This window comes from Lepidochelys kempii, chromosome 7 (assembly GCF_965140265.1).
Source record: "Lepidochelys kempii isolate rLepKem1 chromosome 7, rLepKem1.hap2, whole genome shotgun sequence".
NCBI classification, from domain to species: Eukaryota; Metazoa; Chordata; order Testudines; family Cheloniidae; genus Lepidochelys; species Lepidochelys kempii.
This window is the reverse complement of record NC_133262.1, coordinates 62952777-62970453: the sequence shown is the minus strand read 5'-3', so window position 1 is coordinate 62970453 and position 17677 is coordinate 62952777. Positions and strand designations below refer to the sequence as shown.

At 42.3% G+C, this 17677-nt stretch overlaps 1 protein-coding gene across 6 annotated transcripts in view; it reads right to left on the bottom strand.

The window, feature by feature from the left end:
* Positions 1-6170: 6170 nt before the first annotated feature.
* The window catches only part of SAMD8 (sterile alpha motif domain containing 8), a 35814-nt gene continuing 24307 nt past the window's right edge, over positions 6171-17677 (bottom strand). For all 6 annotated transcript variants that reach the window (XM_073353177.1, XM_073353181.1, XM_073353178.1 and 3 more), the window contains 2 exons: positions 17091-17241; positions 6171-12369 (listed from right to left, as the gene is read on the bottom strand). In XM_073353177.1, coding sequence (XP_073209278.1) covers positions 12065-12369; positions 17091-17241 — 456 coding nt within the window. In that variant the 3' untranslated portion in view covers positions 6171-12064. The remainder of the gene's footprint in view (positions 12370-17090; positions 17242-17677) is intronic.

Sequence of the window (17677 nt, the reverse complement as noted above, 5' to 3'; positions counted from 1 at the left end):
CCTTTTGAACTGGGAGGATAAGGGTGTTACAGGGGCTGGAACAAGGGACAATAATTCCTTGCTCTTTTAATGCAGATATAACTGGAGCAATCCCAGCCTCTGCCTCAGGATTCAAAGGATACTGAGACAGGCGAGGCAGAGGTTTGGAATTGTCTACAGTAATCCAAACTGGGTCAGTATTTAATCGGCCCACTTCAGATGGGTGCGATGGCCATAGGGAGGAAGGAACCTGAGAGATTAGGTGCTCTAAGGACGGAGTTAAGGGACAGCAAGGGAGCGGAGTGGAGAGGGAAGTTTCAGACAGCAGGGAGGCTACAGAATCACATAAGGAAGACTGAGGGATTTGCAGATAGACACCATCTGGGGAGCAGTAAATAGAACAGCCAAGTTTGCATAGCAAGTCCCGTCCCAGAAGGTTTGCAGGGATGGAATCAGACAGGAGGAATGCATGCTCCTCAGAGAGGGGACCGACCTGAACAGACAAAGGTTTTGAGAGGGGAAAAGAGGTAGGGATCCCTGTAATGCCAACAGCAGACACAGATTTTCCAGATCGGGGAACCTCAGGCAAGTCAGTGCTAAGGATTGTAGAAAGAGAAGCTCCAGTATCAACAAGGAAAGGGAGAGAGAGATCATTTACAGTCAGGACACATTCTCCAGTAGGGGACAGAGGTAATAAGGGAGCTAAAACTTTGTGAGGTTCCCCAGCATTCCGTCATTGTTGGGGTGAAAAATAGGGTTGGGGATCAGCTGGAGGAACCAGTGGGGGGTTCACTTGATTTCCCATACAATTATTAGGTCGTCTTGGACACTCTCTTTTCCAGTGTCCAGGCTGTTTACAGTAGTTACAAACCCCAGTTAATCCAGCCCCCCGCCCCCTTCCGCAACCCTGTCCCTGTCCCCGGTGTGGTCTGCTTAGTCCTGAATAATGCTGTATCTGCAGAGCCATTAACTTTTGGGAGGACTGTTCCTCCTTTCCTTTTAAAGTGCGGTGGCAATGCTCTGCTACTGCCAGCAATTTGTCCATGGTTTCAGTCTCCCATCCCACACTTATTCATTTCAACATGCTGCCTCTGGCAGGGAGAAGACCATCAACAAATGCATGTGCCAAGGCCCCCTGCCCATTTACATCGGGCTCTTGTATTCCTGAATGTTGTAGGAAAATATCAGTTAGCCGGGACCTATAGTCGCCTGGGCTTTCTCCTTGCCCTTGCTTACAGCAACGTATTGCTGTCCAGTTTGTTTTAAGAGACCACACTTTGGGAATGGCTTGATGCAGGTGCTTCCAAAGAGCCATACACCGGTCTCTGTATGCCAAATCTGGGCCAGTACTTTTTATGGTTGAGTGGCGTGCCTCAGCTGGCCAGTCTGTGGCAGCCAACCATTTTTCATAATAACTGGCATAATAACAATTTACACAGTTGGAGGAGATCTTTCTCAGAGGGTTCATAGGTTTCACAGATTAACAGAATCTCCTCAGCAAATTTGACAGAGTTTTCCTGTGGTTTGGGAAAACTTTTAACTATAGATAAAAGTTCCGTACGAGTCCAGGGCTTATAATCCCATATGGACTCACTTTCTCCCATGTTAAGGATTCGTAAGGGTGCCACAACAGTTTGATCAGAGTCTCTCATTAACCTCCCATCAGGTTCTCTTTTCCAAGAAGAGATGTCAAGAGAATCTTTGCAGTCTGCTTTGGATTTCTTCTTCATAATATTTTGCAGAGCTGCGAGGCCAATGAGGGTATCTTCTTCACTTTCATTATCTGTAGTCACTGAAGATTTTTCCTTTTCTGATTTCTTATTTGCGCAGGAGTATGGTGGGGGTCGGGTTTGATCCGGATCATTGCACAGGACTGGGCAAAGGGGAGCGCTCGGACTAGTGGTGGGAGAGACTGCATCCAATTGAACTGTTAGTTTTTTGATAGAATTTTTAAGAGAGGTGAGTTTTGACTCAGTCCATCTACGATTTGCCTCTTTCCACCACTGCATGAAGCAGTCTACTTCTCCTCTCTCCAATTTGGTTTTTGGGAGGACGAGTTTGCTTTTTAAAGCGTCCACTCGATCCTTGTCCCAAGAACCTAACAGTGGCCAATGTAATTTGGGGTTCTCTAGAGCTAATTTGGACCATTTTTCAAGAAACCTACAAGAGTCCGGACCTCTCCTAAAATACATAAAATAAGCTGGAGTTCCCTCAGGGAACTGTTCTACCTTAGACTTCTGATTACCCATCCAGGAGGACTTCACACAGCACTCACACAAGAAGGAAATTCGGGCTCAGCAGAGCGGTACCCGGTGCAACACACAGAAAGGAGCCCACAGGCTACTGTCTCAACTGCCCTTGCTTTCACACCAGGGGTTATACCCAAGGCGTGGTGCGGCTGCAGCTGTGAAGATTCCACTTATTCAGACCATGGGGACGGGGACCCCTTGGTCAGCCAGTCTCCGGACAGAGATGGCTCCCAGATTCACACACACACACCACGGGGAAGACGGATAGACACAAGACAAGACAGTCCTCAAACCGGTTAAAGCACAAAAATAATAATTACCTGAGACGTCTGATTCCAGAAGCTGGATCCAAAGACCCCTACCCGAACAGAGTGGGAACCAACAAGTTCAATGGCATAGACTGCGCTGCTGCTGTGTACCTTTCTGTCTTGTGGAGGATCGCTTGGACTAAGCATCCAGGCGCCGGCTGCCACGATCGTCCTGCAAGGCAGTCAGGGATCACACAGCCTCAGTGAAGCCGCTTGCCATCTCGGTGGAACCTCCAAATTGTCAAAGTTTGACTCAGACTCACAATTTATCAGACCACTCTGTTTTATTAGCAAAGCTGCTCTGCTAATACATTTAGAAGTGAGCCCCCCGAGTGGGGCTTGTGTCTTTTAATTTATACAGTTTTTTGGAGAACAAGTTACAGAGAAGTTACAGACAAAAGAAGAAAAAGATTTTAGTCACCACCCTTCGAGATCCCTGAGACCAGTCACGTATTTTCAATTACCTGCCACCCTTAACAATCTCCTTTAGCAGCTTCCAGTTAACTTAACTAATTGCCCTTCACACCTTCCATTCTGATGCCTGCTTCTTAGACGTGCTGGCTCTATCTTAATTGCTTCTCCATTCAAAAGCTAACTGTCCCTACGTGTGCTCCCTCAGATACTTTGTAACATGTTTTGGCATGCCCTCTCATGTACAATGTATCCAGCATGTCCCCTTATACAACGTTACACTTATACAACGTTATACTTCCACAGCGCCAATAAGGACGGCACTTTATTCATGTGCTTGGCTGATTTAGCTGCATGGTGAAATGTCTAGTCAAGCATATCATGGCTCCTGCACGCCATTTAGAGACGAAGGATGGTTCTCTGGACTGGAATTAGTTTGGGTTCGATACCCAGCTCTGCCATAGTCTTCCTGTGTGACTTAAGGCTAGTTGTTTAATTCCTTCTTTGCACCCTGGCACAGGGTCTGTGCCGGCACTCCCACTTTGGTGCATGCACCCTGTGTTTAGGCTGGTATAATAAAGAGTCCCGCCACCTTCTTCAGTGGTTTCACCTTTGTGTTTTTATTTACAGTGTCCTTGTGCAGTCCCACTTCCCCCAACAACAACCACACCACAGACCTCTCCTAGGGTCTTCTAGCCCTTGAGGTTCCTTCCAGTAGGTAAGGAGACAGCAGAAACAGCCCTCCTGTCTCCTCCCCAGCCACCCCATCACTGAGGTTTTCCCAAGGCTTTTGTAGCCCTCCCAGTCTTTAGCCCAGCTGTTCCCACTCAGCCCAGCTTGTTGCTCTGAGCTAGCCCTCGTTAGGGCTTACAGCTGGGCTCCCTGCTGTATACCCATGTCTCTCTACCTGGCCTTTTGACCAGAGAGCTGTCTGCAACCAGCATTGTGACAGGGGTTTTACCCCCTGCCCTGCTACACACCCCATCGGTAAAATGGGAACACTGCCACCTCCTGTCTCCCATGCTTAATCTATTAATATTGGAAGTACTTTGCACAGGCACATGGTAAGAGAGAGTTCCTGCCCGAGAGTCTACAAAGAGTCCTTGATCAGGGCTGGGGCTTCTCAATGCTTCTGGAAGCAAAATAATAATACAAAGGTGCAAAGGATTAGAGAAATGTTTCTTCATAAAGCAGCAAGCTTGAAGGAGAGTTTCTGTGCCTTTGCTAAGGTCTCTAGGAAGGAACACATACTGTTTCTTTCACTCTATAGAAGGAAGCCAGGCAGAAAGGAACTGGGGAAAGTTCTTGGCAAGGTTCCACTGTGAAGAGGAGAGATGGAGAGCTGTTGGGATATCACCATTTTCTTATTATAAGCTTCCTTGTTCAGTGTAAAGGGAAAGTGGCTCTCTCCCATGACAGGAAGTCTGGAGTCAGGGTTTTATATTAGTCTCCCTGCAACAGATTGCTTAATCAGCCTTCTTTAGGTTTCTCTTCAGTTTCCTACCCGCCATGTTATCGTGAATAAAGCCATTCACCGAGAACTGCCCACCAGCTGCGTTTTAACTGTCCACATATCTGGTCTGTTGGCTCCTGTAATTGCAAGCAGTCTCATTAGCTGGGTGGGCTACTCTGGCTGTATTGGCCTTCTTCCTGGGGTGGGGGGGGGGCACACACACAAGCCCACAGGCAGGATGGGGGAAGGGGGGGGCTGTTCTCCCAGCTGGAGGCACTGAGCCTCTCTTTCAGCCAGTCTCTGACTGACCCTGCTGGAGTATCTCTGCCGCATTCTGGTAGCAGTACTGGCATCCCCCCCAGCACAAAAAAAAAATAAAAAAAAAAAATCACAAGTCAGACCCCAACAAATCATTTTTTTTAAATGTGTGTTTTAAGTTGTTTGATTTTTTAAAAACTCTCTGTGCCCCTATCCCCCGCCAACATGGGCCTGTGTCAATGAGTATTGGCAATTTATAGTGAGAAATACCATCTTTGGCCACCAGAGAAATTCAGTTGGGGCCTCAACCCAGACACTGACTTTGCACCAGGTGCCCCAAACACAATTAATGTTGAGCTCCCTCTTCCACATCTGCTTCTTGCCCACCGGTCCCATAACAATCTTTCACCCCTCCCCTCCAACATCTGACCCTTGCTGCCCAACACATCTCTGCTCCTTCTGCAGCTGTGCAAGGTCTTCATCCCCGCCCAGGCTCGGGGAGAGAAAGCCAGCGTCAGCAGATCGTCCCTGCCTGTTCCCTGGGTGGTGGTGTACGGACAGAGGGGAGAAGCAGATTGGCCCATTATCTGTAAGGCAGGGAGAGGGGAGCGGAGCCACCCCAAGCTCTCTTTCTGCTCCCTCTTCTCATCCAGCTTTAGCTGTTCCCTCCCCCACCGCTATTTCCTACAGCAGTTTTGATTGGCTTCTCTTCCCCTCATGCAGTGCACGAAACATGGAGTTGTTACAGGGGGAGCTAAGAGCATTGGCACACAGGCTAGAAATTTGAGGGAGGAGGGGAGGGAGGGGGAAGAGGTCACCTGCCATGGAGGTGCCTGTGAAAATTCACCATAAACTTTGTAAAATCTGAGTTTGCTCATGCTCAGTAGAAACTTGTGCAGGTAAATTCTCCAAAGATTCTCCCTGCACCAAGCATGCTCCATCCTAGGGCTTCAGTAACAGAGCAGGAATTACCCGGCCATTACTCCTCCCTGCTACTAGGTTGGGGGGGCACTGTGGCAGCAGGCACAGGAAGGGAGGGCAGAGAGACTGTCTCTCCTGTGCTCTGTCCACCCCATCCACACTTGTATCCAGGCAGCAAGTATTAGGTGGAAGCAGCTACACTGAAATGTAAAGGAGTTAGAAATTGGGGGTGGAGATAAGGGAAAAGACAGAGGAAGAGGAGGTTGCAGGAGCCAGAGATGGAAGTAAGCAGAGAAGGAAGGGTTAGGTGCTAGTAAATGAGTGTGTGGGGATGGGAACAAAGTGTGTGGGAGGGGTGGGAGGGGGGATTGGTGTTGATATGAGTAAGCAAACAAAGAGGTCAAGTGACTCACCAAAAGTCAAAGGAAATCTGACCATACTGGGGCGAGGTGTCAAGTCCTGATACCCAGGCCCCTGTTCTAGCCACTATTTTACATGTTTACAAATGTAATATACAGCTTTCAGGCCCCATCACCAATACCTCACTAGATACTTGACCACTCACTTAAATTTAAAATAAGAAAAGCAGTCTTCAGCCATCTTCCAAAGATTTTATTTTTAATGCTTTTAAATATTTGTTTTAATACAAGATAAAAATAATATATTAATTAAATCTGGGTTTAATTTTAGAGTCAAAACAATATTTACATTACTGTGCTTCAAACTTCACTGCCACGGGAACTTTCAAGTAACGTGTGTGTGTGTGTGTGTGTGTGTGTGTGTGTGTGTACGTACACATGTACACGTGTGTACTTAACTAAAAGATCTGTTTAGTGCAAAGAAACATTTTCCCCAAAAACCTTTAAGTACTAGTTTTTATACACCTTGTTATGCTAAGCACTATACATTAGTGTAGTTTGTAATTCCTCTGTATAATAAGTCACTTATAATTGAATGAAAGAGGACATTACATTAAGTTGAAAGTAAAGTCACTACTTAAATCATGGGGTTAATACAGGAATTCAATACGCTCCACTTTTTAAGTTACTTTAAATTCTTACACAACTACCACAACTCTGTTCTGAAAATGTATATCGCGTAAAACTATGTACATTCTGTTCATTGTAACACACTTGTGGCTCAAGCTATGAGCATTACCATAAACTACAAAACGGATGACTGAAAACAGGTTTAATATAGTACTGTGCCTTTTAGTGTTCAGACGTTTACAATGAAGGAGAACTATTTTGTAGGTTAATTCCACGTCAACTTTGCCCACAACATAATACTGTTTCAATCAAATCATAAAAATCAGACAATCTTTCAAAAATCTCTCCATCTCTCAAAGGAACATCAGAAAAATACATATATATGGATTATTAGTGGTCTACCAATGAATCCTTGACACAAAAAGGCCTCTAGGCAGGCGAGGTAATTCACAGTTCACGTTAGTTCATTGTTGGGCTACCTACTAATTACAGACTGCAAACCCTACAAAGCCATGCTGGCTTTATAATTACCATGGGTGAACTTTCTTTTAAAGAATCCTAAATTGTTTTTAATAAAGCAACATAAATTATGGCAAAATCCTTCTTGATAAAAATATCTTTTAATCTTCTCAAATAGAAAAAACAATACAGGAAGGACAAATGACTAAATTATTCATTACTTTTATTATGTGGTACTTGAAGTCTACAAAAGGACTTCCATAAAACTCAGACAATTCCAAGTAACTTGATTTTATTGTATTAATAAGAAACTGTGCAACGAGTAATGAAACAGTGTAGCACTGTAGTGTATAAGTACTTAATACTGCTGTTCTAATAAAAAGTTATGCAGACTTTAGGAATGCTGTTTTAAATATTGATTTTTGTTCAACATCACAGTAAATTCCACTAATACCATTCCCCCATGTGTTATTCTTTTTTGCACCATATGAAAAAAAATACAGTTAGCCAAATGGGAAAACTGTTCAGTATAGCAATTCTTGATCTACACATTTATAAAATAGCCAAGTTTTGGGGCTTTTGGGGTTAGAAACTTGTAAAAAGGTTTTGTTTACCATATTAGCACTGGCAGTTGGGCTTGCCAGCTCATTTTCACTGAGCCCTGCTTCTTATAACATCAAACCACTAATACCAATGTTCTTAGATTTGATGTCATCTCTACAGAAGTGACTTTACTTCTAGCATTCATTTATCTTACATGTTCCAGTACAATATCTTTTCCATATGGTGCATGGAGATTTAATGGGACCTAAAATAGAAAACAAAATCATGTGCCCACTTATTTATAATATAAGGGATCGGTTCTAGATGGTGCTGAGCACACCGGTCCAGACCCAGGGAAGCACTTGAAGCCTGAGTAATCTCACTGAAGCTAATGGGTCTACTCATGTGCTTAAAAAGTGAAGCATGTGCTTTGCTAGCTCAAGCTGTGTGCTTAACATCTTGCAAGATCTGTCTCTAAGTCAGTCCTGAAAGTCTGAAGACTTGGGGGCTTATTAAAATGTTTCTGCTGATTTGATTATCTTAGAAATATCAGAACTATTGAGTTGTCCTGTTTTTGCTGGAGGACTCCGAAAAAGGAATAGAGAAGTGGAGTGGAAGCTTTGAGTCCTCAGCTGAAAAGCAGAGGTGTTGAATCTTTGAAAAAAAGATGCTCTCCAAAGTCTTTATCAGGAGTTTGCATTAAACGGTTTTAAAAAGTACTTGTTTTCTTTTATTCGGGTTCATTCTCTGGTAGTGTCACAATTCCAATAATTTTCCAGTCCTCCAAGGACTCCTCCAGCAAAAAGAATCAAGACCTGATATTTTGAACACACAAAAATTGCACATAGCTTTCAGCCTTCTTATGTCACGAGACCGAGAAAGGGCACTTTCCCCTTTGCGTGTCACCTTCACTATATACGCCAAAAATCTAAGCCTGAATTTACACTTTTGTCTCAAGTATTAAGCCACAGAGTCCCTCAATACCTCAACTATTTCAGCCAAGTTAAACAGGGACAATCAGTTTTGGGGGAAAAATGACTTCCATTTGTAAATCTGACCCTATTGTTCCAATAATCTCAGGTATTCCTTGTAACTGAAAGATTAGAGAAATGTTTCTCTATTTGATGCAGTTTATTTACTTTGTGTGTTTGAAAGTCCGTTTTCATGGGTTTGTTCATCATTTGCACTTCCTGTATAAAGCACTAACCTGATGACATCACACATGTCCTGTTTTGAGGGGGAACTCATGTACCGTTCTACCCCAGTCTCTGCAACAGGACATCTGTCAGAAAGAGCTGCAGATAAGATGAAATAGAAGAGGCAGCAGGCAGGTGTGTGTGGTCATAAAAAGGGGAGGCACAGCAAGCTTGATCATATTTAGTATTATTCAGGCCCACCCTTTCTGCTGCAAGAACAAACACCAAGACTTGTTAACAGCAGAGGAGCAGAAAAACCTGTATAAAACATTTTAAAAATTCTGTACCTCACTTGACTTTAGACTCCCCCCCCCGACCAATTCATTTCAATCAAGTTGCCAGTTTTACTTTAAGGGCCAACTCTTGTTTTGAAATGCTGAATAAAAGCACCTGAAATGTTTTGTTCTCTTAATAGTCAGAAAATCGTTATGAGCTACTGCCTTTGTGTCTATTGGCAGATAGGCCTAACCTCCAAGAAACAGAAGGACTGACGGTCTTAACACCCTGCCCAGTTCTCAGGAAATGAATCCTGCATGTTACAAATATTGGAAACAGATTCTTAGCAGCAAGAGGATCAGTGTGTGAATACATAAAGCAATGGTGTAGATAGCAAATATCCTATTTTCAAAACAAATTAAAAAAAACAAACAGCAATACTGACTTGTCAATACTTTAGATGTAAACAGCACTTGAGAAATAAATAAAGCTGGAGGCAAAATGAAAACCCAAGAATGTTTAGGCTTCAAAAACAAAGATTTGAACTTGAAGTATTACACATAAAAATCTTGAGATGTCATTTTAGTTTATGTAAACACTTTTGTGATAAGTTATAGAACTTTTCTCTTTACTAGACATGAGTAAATAAAAGACTGAAAAAGAATTCTACAATTCAGACACAGAAGTCTGCAGTCTGGAGTTACTTTCAGAGTCAACGGCTTTGCAAATGTAGTTGCATTTTTAATTCCTTTTCCCCCCTGAAGTATCACTACTTCAGGCTCCAAAAACCTCAAAGAATATACATCTCTACACATTTTGGACACACATTAAAGTGTTAAAGAAATAACACTGTTAAACAATGGCCCAATGAATTATTGGCTGCTGCAGAAGCAAGTGTGTGTCCATAAGTGGGGATGTTTTATTCCAGAGTGCCAGAGAGGAATGTTCAGATTGCCTCTTCCTATCAGCAAGGCAAGGGCAGCAAACAAGGATCGTTTATCATAAAAACATAAGTCCTTGGAGACTAAAGATTCTGTTTTGCAAAGTGTCAGTGCATTTCCTTACTTTAGGTGCTGGGAGCACTCAGCAGGTTTGGATGATTTACCATTAGCAGCAGGTTTGTTAAAGAACAGGAATGTTACAGATATCAAAGTCTGCAGAGCAATGTAAGTTACACTAGGTGTGCGCCTGCATTTGTACAGATACTCTGGGATATGGAATTCCTCCCAGGAACAGGAACTAAATAAACTTGCAAACTTTTAAAAGAAACATTATGAAGAGTGGGTAATATATGCTCTCATTAATTACTGCTTCTAATTCCAAGTTTAAAGTAGCTTTGTTAAGGCCCATAAATGTAGAGATGGGAGACCATACTAGATCGTGGAGCTTCAAATACCTAACTCAGTCTTGCAAAATTCTACTTGATTGGGTAAATTTGCTGTTGTTGACAGGCAAGTACACTATGTATTGCAGTTTTCCTATAGTCACTGTAAAGTGGGACTGAACTGTTTGTATCAGGATGGCAAAATGTCATGGAAATTTTTCGAGGCTGACATTGCACTACCTCTTCTCACACGCTAGCCATTCTGAAATTATGTGATAGTGAATTAGCACGAATCACTAACATTTATATATTTGTTGCAATTCACAACTCTCAAGTTAACTACCATTCCCCACTAAATCTGAGTAACTACAGTTAAAGCTACCTTCCTGCACACAAAAATATATGGATAACGGTTTGTAAGATCACTAACAGGTTTGTGCCTTGCTTGCACACACTACTTCAGGCTCCAGTTCTAATCATTAGGTCTTTCCAAGCAAAATCAGGATCTCTCAAAAAAGTGATCCTTATCACAGAAGTTAAACCGCTTAAGACACTAACTCCTAGGGTCATAAACAAGCAGCTTATTTCTAACAACCAGTCTATTTTCATAATTGCTAAGACTAAGTATAAAAGCATTTACTGTATATAGAGTTTGTCAAAAAAACTCTTAGGCATTCAAATATGTTCAATGTTTGCTGATTCCAGATGGATTGGGACAAAAAAATTTAATTAAAAAAAAAGATGATCAGCATAGCACTATTTCTGAAACTTGCTTTAAAACTTTTCCTGAAGGAAAAAAAAAAAAGTCACTACATGCATTTCCCCATCTATTTATGAGGCACTACATAAATTTAACGGTTCTATTCTTCTAGTGGTTAAAGAGTTGCTCATAAAAAGCATGCACAGGTTTAGGCAAAGTGTTTGATAAACCCTACAGAAGAGAGAGTAACTATGTGACTCTAAAACACTAAAGCTACCTCAACCTCATTTTCAACAGATGTAGCTTTTATTTCTAACCCATTTGTTGAAATGCAACAAGGAACCGTCCAAGTAGTTGGACAATGGCATAAACTGTTTACTCTGACCAAATAAGTCCTGTTCAAAACACCATCTTAATACCTGACAACCCCCAAATCAAAAAAGCAGGCGGTTTCATTTTTGGCATTCTGTATATATACAGAACACATTTCTATTATACCTTTTTCAGAATTCTTATTTAAGTTTTCTGGGAAACCGTTTAGCAAAGAGCAAAAATGCCTTCCTTATTCTGACAAGCTACTCTTCAGAATCTCATTTTGTAAGTGTACACGCCTCAATGGAAAAAGTTATATTTAATATTATTTTTAAAAGAAAGTCAGTGGCTAACAAATTAGTACTTAGTATTATTTGTACAGGCAAACATTCAAGAGCCAGAGATCATCTGGACCTCAAAACAGCAAGTCAGGTAAAGCACACATTAAAAAAGTGTAAGTTATTCTCTACCCTAAAGCATTTTTGTAGAATCATGCCAATGGAAATAATGACTTCTCTATTTCAGATTCATAATGATCTATGGGCAGCCTTTAGCTAGCCTCCTAGCGTTACTTTCTTCTACTACCTTGTGAAGTATGGAAATCCCAACTTTGTGACGGAGACTCTAAGAAGCAGGGCATGAGGAGACCACAGGGATGGAAACAGTTATTTTCTTATTTTTCCAGCTAGTTCTGTAAAGATTTGTTACGGATACTTCAGACTAACTTATATTAAACTAGGTACTCTTCATCCAATTAACCTTCTCATTATTGTGGGTTTTGAAAAGGGCCAGCAATACTCATTCGGAACTGTACCATTAACATTGCATTCGAAAAAAGAAAACATTGGAAACCAGATTCTCGCTCTCCTACTCTGCTGATATGCTCTGGTATTAGCCAATGTGTGGTAGTACAAAAAGAGTCTTGTGGTGATGTAGAAGGCAATGAAGACATCTATAGAGTAATGTTCATGTGCAGCCAAAATGAAGAAGATTCCAAAGAGATTCAGGACCCAAGATAAAGTATGCAAGAAGTTCCAGCTTCTTGGTGTATCTAGCAAAGGACAAAGTAGCACGTTAAAAGATTCACCTAGACTGTTTCACAAACCAAGGTTCTTAGCAAGTTTACTACACCCACTCCCATGAGACACCTAACACGATCTTACATTTACACAGCAATCCAAAGGACTGAACAAATTAGGGGCCTGATCTGGTGCTCATATACACAGCCCAATTAATTCAATCAGAATACTTCATTAAGAATTATGAATATAAATCACTTCACCCATCATTGAAGTTCAACGACCCCAGGGGAGAAAGGTAGCATCTGTTTAACAGTACATAGAAATATTACACAGCAGAGCCCTGTGCAGGGCTATTCTTTACTCCCGCCCCTGTCATTATGGCAGCGGGTCCCGCAGGATCCCAGTCCCGCTGCAGAGCTCTATTACACAGTAACATATGGCATGACTACAAACAGAATACCTTCTCCAGTGGCAACTATACAGAATATAGGTAGGTCTGGCACACTTTTCTTTAAGAGAAAGACGTTTCCAGGTGCACGTGTAACTGATTTTGAAGTAATTTAACTACAATTCCTAGTCAAGCTAGCTCTCTTCATTTACTGTTTAATGCATTAAAAATAATAAATCACATTTTGAATTATTAACATTACCTTATAAAGTGACTGATAATTAATATCAGCATCAAGTATTGTGAAGATCTGTCAAAAAGCTTGTATCTTTGCAAAGTTTTATTTTCTAAGTAATAGACTCAGGTTAACACCATAAGAAGCTTATCGCTCTGCTATTCAGTAAAAATAAAGCATCCATGTCCAATTATGCCACAGTGAACCCTTTTAGAACCACAAGATAAGAGATTACAGCTATTTCATTTAGAGAGGCAGTTGTGGGACATGCATACAATACAAATCCTGTATGAATTTTTACAGTATCATTTATTCAAGTCCATCTGAGTGTTCGTATTCTGTTGTACCCATTACAAAGATCTTCTACCCTCCTGAGGTATTTGTAAAGTGCCTACCAAAGTGATAGCTAAGTGATAGTGCCTACCATAGTATAGTCTAGAGCAGGGGTCGGCAACCGACGGCACGCGAGCCAATTTTTAATGGCACGCTGCTGTCTACCGGGGACCCCGGCAGAAAGCAGCGTGCCACTAAAAATCCCGCCCGGCCCACTCTTCTCCACCCCTCGCCCACTCCTTGCAGGGCAGGCAAGCTTCCCCTTTCCCCGCGCCTCTTTTCCCCCGACGTGCTGGGTTCCTGCCCCTCCTTCTCTCCCTCCCTGCAGCCGATCAGCTGATGGCCCTTGCTACAGAGGGGGAGAGGGAAAAGCAGAGCGCAGCTTGCTCGCGCTCTCTGCTCCGGGGACCTTGGGGAAGGGGGTGGAATTGGCATATCCCCTCCATCCCCCTGCCGTGAGCTGCTCAGGGCAGGGGGCTGGGTGCACCCCCACGACCCCAGCCCACACCCCCAGCCCTCTGCCCTGACCCCTGCACCCCCCTCACACACACCCCAGCCCCCCACACCTCATGCCCTGACTTTTGCACCCCCCACCCTGAGCATCAAACAGGAGCTCCTGCACATACACACACACACACTCCCACCTGCACCCCCCTCACACCAAATGGGAGCTGCCCAGGTAAGCGCTCCACACCCAAACCTCCTGCCCCAACCCTGAGCCCCCTCCCTCATTCTAGCTCCTGGCCAGACCCTACACCCCAACCTGCTCCTTCACCCCCAGCCCTGTACTCAGCGCACTCCCACCCTCATCTCAGTGCAGAGAGAGGAAGAGAATGGCTAGAACCAGGGAGAAGGTAGGTACCCATTCTATGTGAACAGGGTCGGGACCCCAGACTGGCAGCAGGGTTGAACATGGCCGGCAGCTAGGACCCTGGCTGGCAGAAGCCAGCGAACAGACCCCCAGACCAGCAGCGGGCTGAGCGTGCCAGCGGCGTAAGATCAGTATTTTAATTTAATTTTAAATGAAGCTTCTTAAACATTTTGAAAACCTTGTTTACATACAATAGTTTAGTTATATAATATATAGACTTATAGCCTTCTAAAAAATATTAAAATGTATTATTGGCATGTGAAACCTTAAAGTGAATAAACGAAGACTCGGCACACCACTTCTAAAAGGTTGCCGACCGCGGGTCTAGAGAGCTATAGTCTCGTTCTCCCTTGAACAAGTAGCATTTTAGTTGTAGACAAGGGTTAATACTTTTTACTCACCCTGGAGGTACTGAGATACCGAAGTATTTTTAACTACTTAAAAATTTTCTTTACAACTCACTTGGGTATCTTTTATCAATCCTCTTTATAGGTCTTTAACACAAATAATGAAAAGGAGTACTTGTGGCACCTTAGAGACTAACCAATTTATTTGAGCATAAGCTTTCATGAGCCACAGCTCACTTCATCGGACGCATACCGTGGAAAGTTTAGAAGATTTTATATACACACAAAGCATGAAAAAATACCTTCTCCCACCCCACTCTCCTGCTGGTAATAGCTTATCTAAAGTGATCACTCTCCTTACAATGTGTATGATAATCAAGTTGGGTCAACTGTGCCCACATATCTATTCAGGGGACACCATCACAGGGCCTAATCACATCAGCCACACTATCAGAGGCTCATTCACCTGCACATCCACCAATGTGATATATGCCATCATGTGCCAGCAATGCCCCTCTCCTATGTACATTGGTCAAACTGAACAGTCTCTACGTAAAAGAGTAAATGGACACAAATCAGATGTCAAGAATTAGAACATTCATAAACCAGTCGGAGAACACTTCAATCTCTCTGGTCACGCGATTACAGACATGAAAGTCGCTATTTTACAACAAAAAAAACTTCAAATCCAGACTCCAGCGAGAAACTGCTGAATTGGAATTCATTTGCAAATTGGACACAATTAACTTAGGCTTGAATAGAGACTGGGAGTGGCTTAGTCATTATGCAAGGTAGCCTATTTCCCCTTGTTTTTTCCTACCCCCACCCCCAGACGTTCTTGTTAAACCCTGGATTTGTGCTGGAAATGGCCCACCTTGATTATCATACACATTGTAAGGAGAGTGATCACTTTAGATAAGCTATTACCAGCAGGAGAGTGGGGTGGGAGGAGGTATTTTTTCATGCTTTGTGTGTATGTAAGATCTTCTAAACTTTCCACGGTATGCATCTGATGAAGTGAGTTGTAGCTCACGAAAGCTTATGCTCAAATAGATTGGTTAGTCTCTAAGGTGCCACAAGTACTCCTTTTCTTTTTGCAAATACAGACTAACACGGCTGTTCTCTGAAACACGAATAATGTGCCTTTTACCTGTATATTACATTATTTTAATAGTCATGTGCAGAGAGTTTGATTAGCCTATTCTAAACTTTATTCTAATTTAAAGGTTTAATACAGATGCAGCTAAACTGAAGAGTGTGAGAAATATCACTGAAAGGTGTCCCACAGCATAAGGCAGAGTCATATAGCTAGATGTACAGTATACTCTTTCAAAACAGTGCATTAAGAAAATGCCAAGAGATACTGGTCCACAGTTGGAGGGTTGCTATTCATACACCCTTTGTAATAGAACAGAATCATGGCCATGTACCTGCCAGGCTGTTTCTCAATATGCCCTTATTCACCTCTGACTCTGAAGTTGCTCTCCACTGCCTTTCCGCTCAATCTGTGTGTCTTAGCAGCACAATAAATTTAACTAGAATCCCAATCACTGAGAGAATGCCACTGCTTTAGAGATCAGGATTCTAGTCAATTCCAATCTACTGCTGGTGCACACAGAGCAGAGATGCAAGAAAAGACAGTGCAGGAAAGAGGGTGAAACAAAAAAAGGGAGCGGGGATCAGATAAGGATAACGCAATGTGAAGAAGACTTCTAAAATAAAATTGAGAAGTGAGGAAAGTACTAGAGAAAGGGAAAATATGAGCATGGGTACGGACAGTTGAAGAATGGAAGATCACTGCTGTACAAGAAAGTAACTTGAACAGCAAACTCACATCTCTGTTTAGTTCATTTAAGACCGTCTTAAATTAAGACGATTTTAAAAACATGGCAGTGACAATATAGTTGAAACTGATATGGCACTTCCATTTTCCATCCCCAATCTTCATTTGTTAAAAACTTTTTAGAAAGTTGCCTTTTGGGCTGAGGTTACCAAAACCCCACTGAATTGCTTCTGAGCCCGAAGGTGCTCAGAAAATCCATTTAATCAGCTCCCATATGGAATGTATGTCCTAGAACTGCTCAGGCTCCACCCATAAGCACTTTTAAAAGGAGGGCAGGAAGCCTGGTAAGAAGACTGTTTGGGGACCTTGAAAAGCAGCTAGGTGCATTCTGAAAAGCGCTTACCCTTCACTTTCCAGTTATTACAGGTCAGATCCTTCATTAATTATCTCACTGCAGATTTTTTTTTCATTTATAGCACCCAAAATGTGCTAGGTACTTTAGATGCTTGAGTGACTGTACGCAAATCTTATCAAGCACATTCCATGCTAATCTTTTAGGACACCTAGATTCTACAGTGATTGGTCAAAATACTCAGGGACTTAGTTCTTTTTAAGTAACTTCCATCTCCAGCTCAACACTAATAATGAAAGCTTTCAGTCATAAAAGGAGGAGATTTTGAGAACAGAAGAAATAAAAATAGGGAGGGAGTATGCCACGTGCACCCTTAATTACAGTCACTGTCACGTCTTCATAATACTCGCACATGTCTGGACACTGGTATTGTGTACTTACATTCAGTGACAAAGAAGTTCAGCATAGTCAGGACAACAGTATGGCCACTGAACATGTAGTCTCCACATGTATGTACTCCAGTGAGCGTCATTCCAAAACCACTCCATATGGCAAATGCTCGCTGAAGTTTTGCCCACACGTTGCCATACAACTAAAATTAAAACAGCAACATTAATATTTAAAAGCCATTGCTAAGAATAGTTTTTACTATTGTCCAAACATATCTAAGAGAAACTCAGTTGCTGCCTAGCACTATGTATATTTAATTCACACTCACATTCCCAGTTTCCATTTTTAACTTTTACTGCAAATACAGATCATCAGAACAGCCCATGGATTCTATTTTGGCATAACTGGGATCTGTAACTATAATTATAGAGGTATACAAAGTACCTCTGATAAGTACTTTCTCTAAATTCTGTGGTTTATTTAATCTATAGCTATAAGTGATTCACATAATGGAGCTTCCACACATTCTCTTGAGGATTTAATCCACAGCCTAGTGAGTCAGTCAAAAAGATTTTCCTGCTATTCAGCCTAAACATTTTTCATAAGTTCATCCCTTTATTTCTAGCTATAGTCTTATG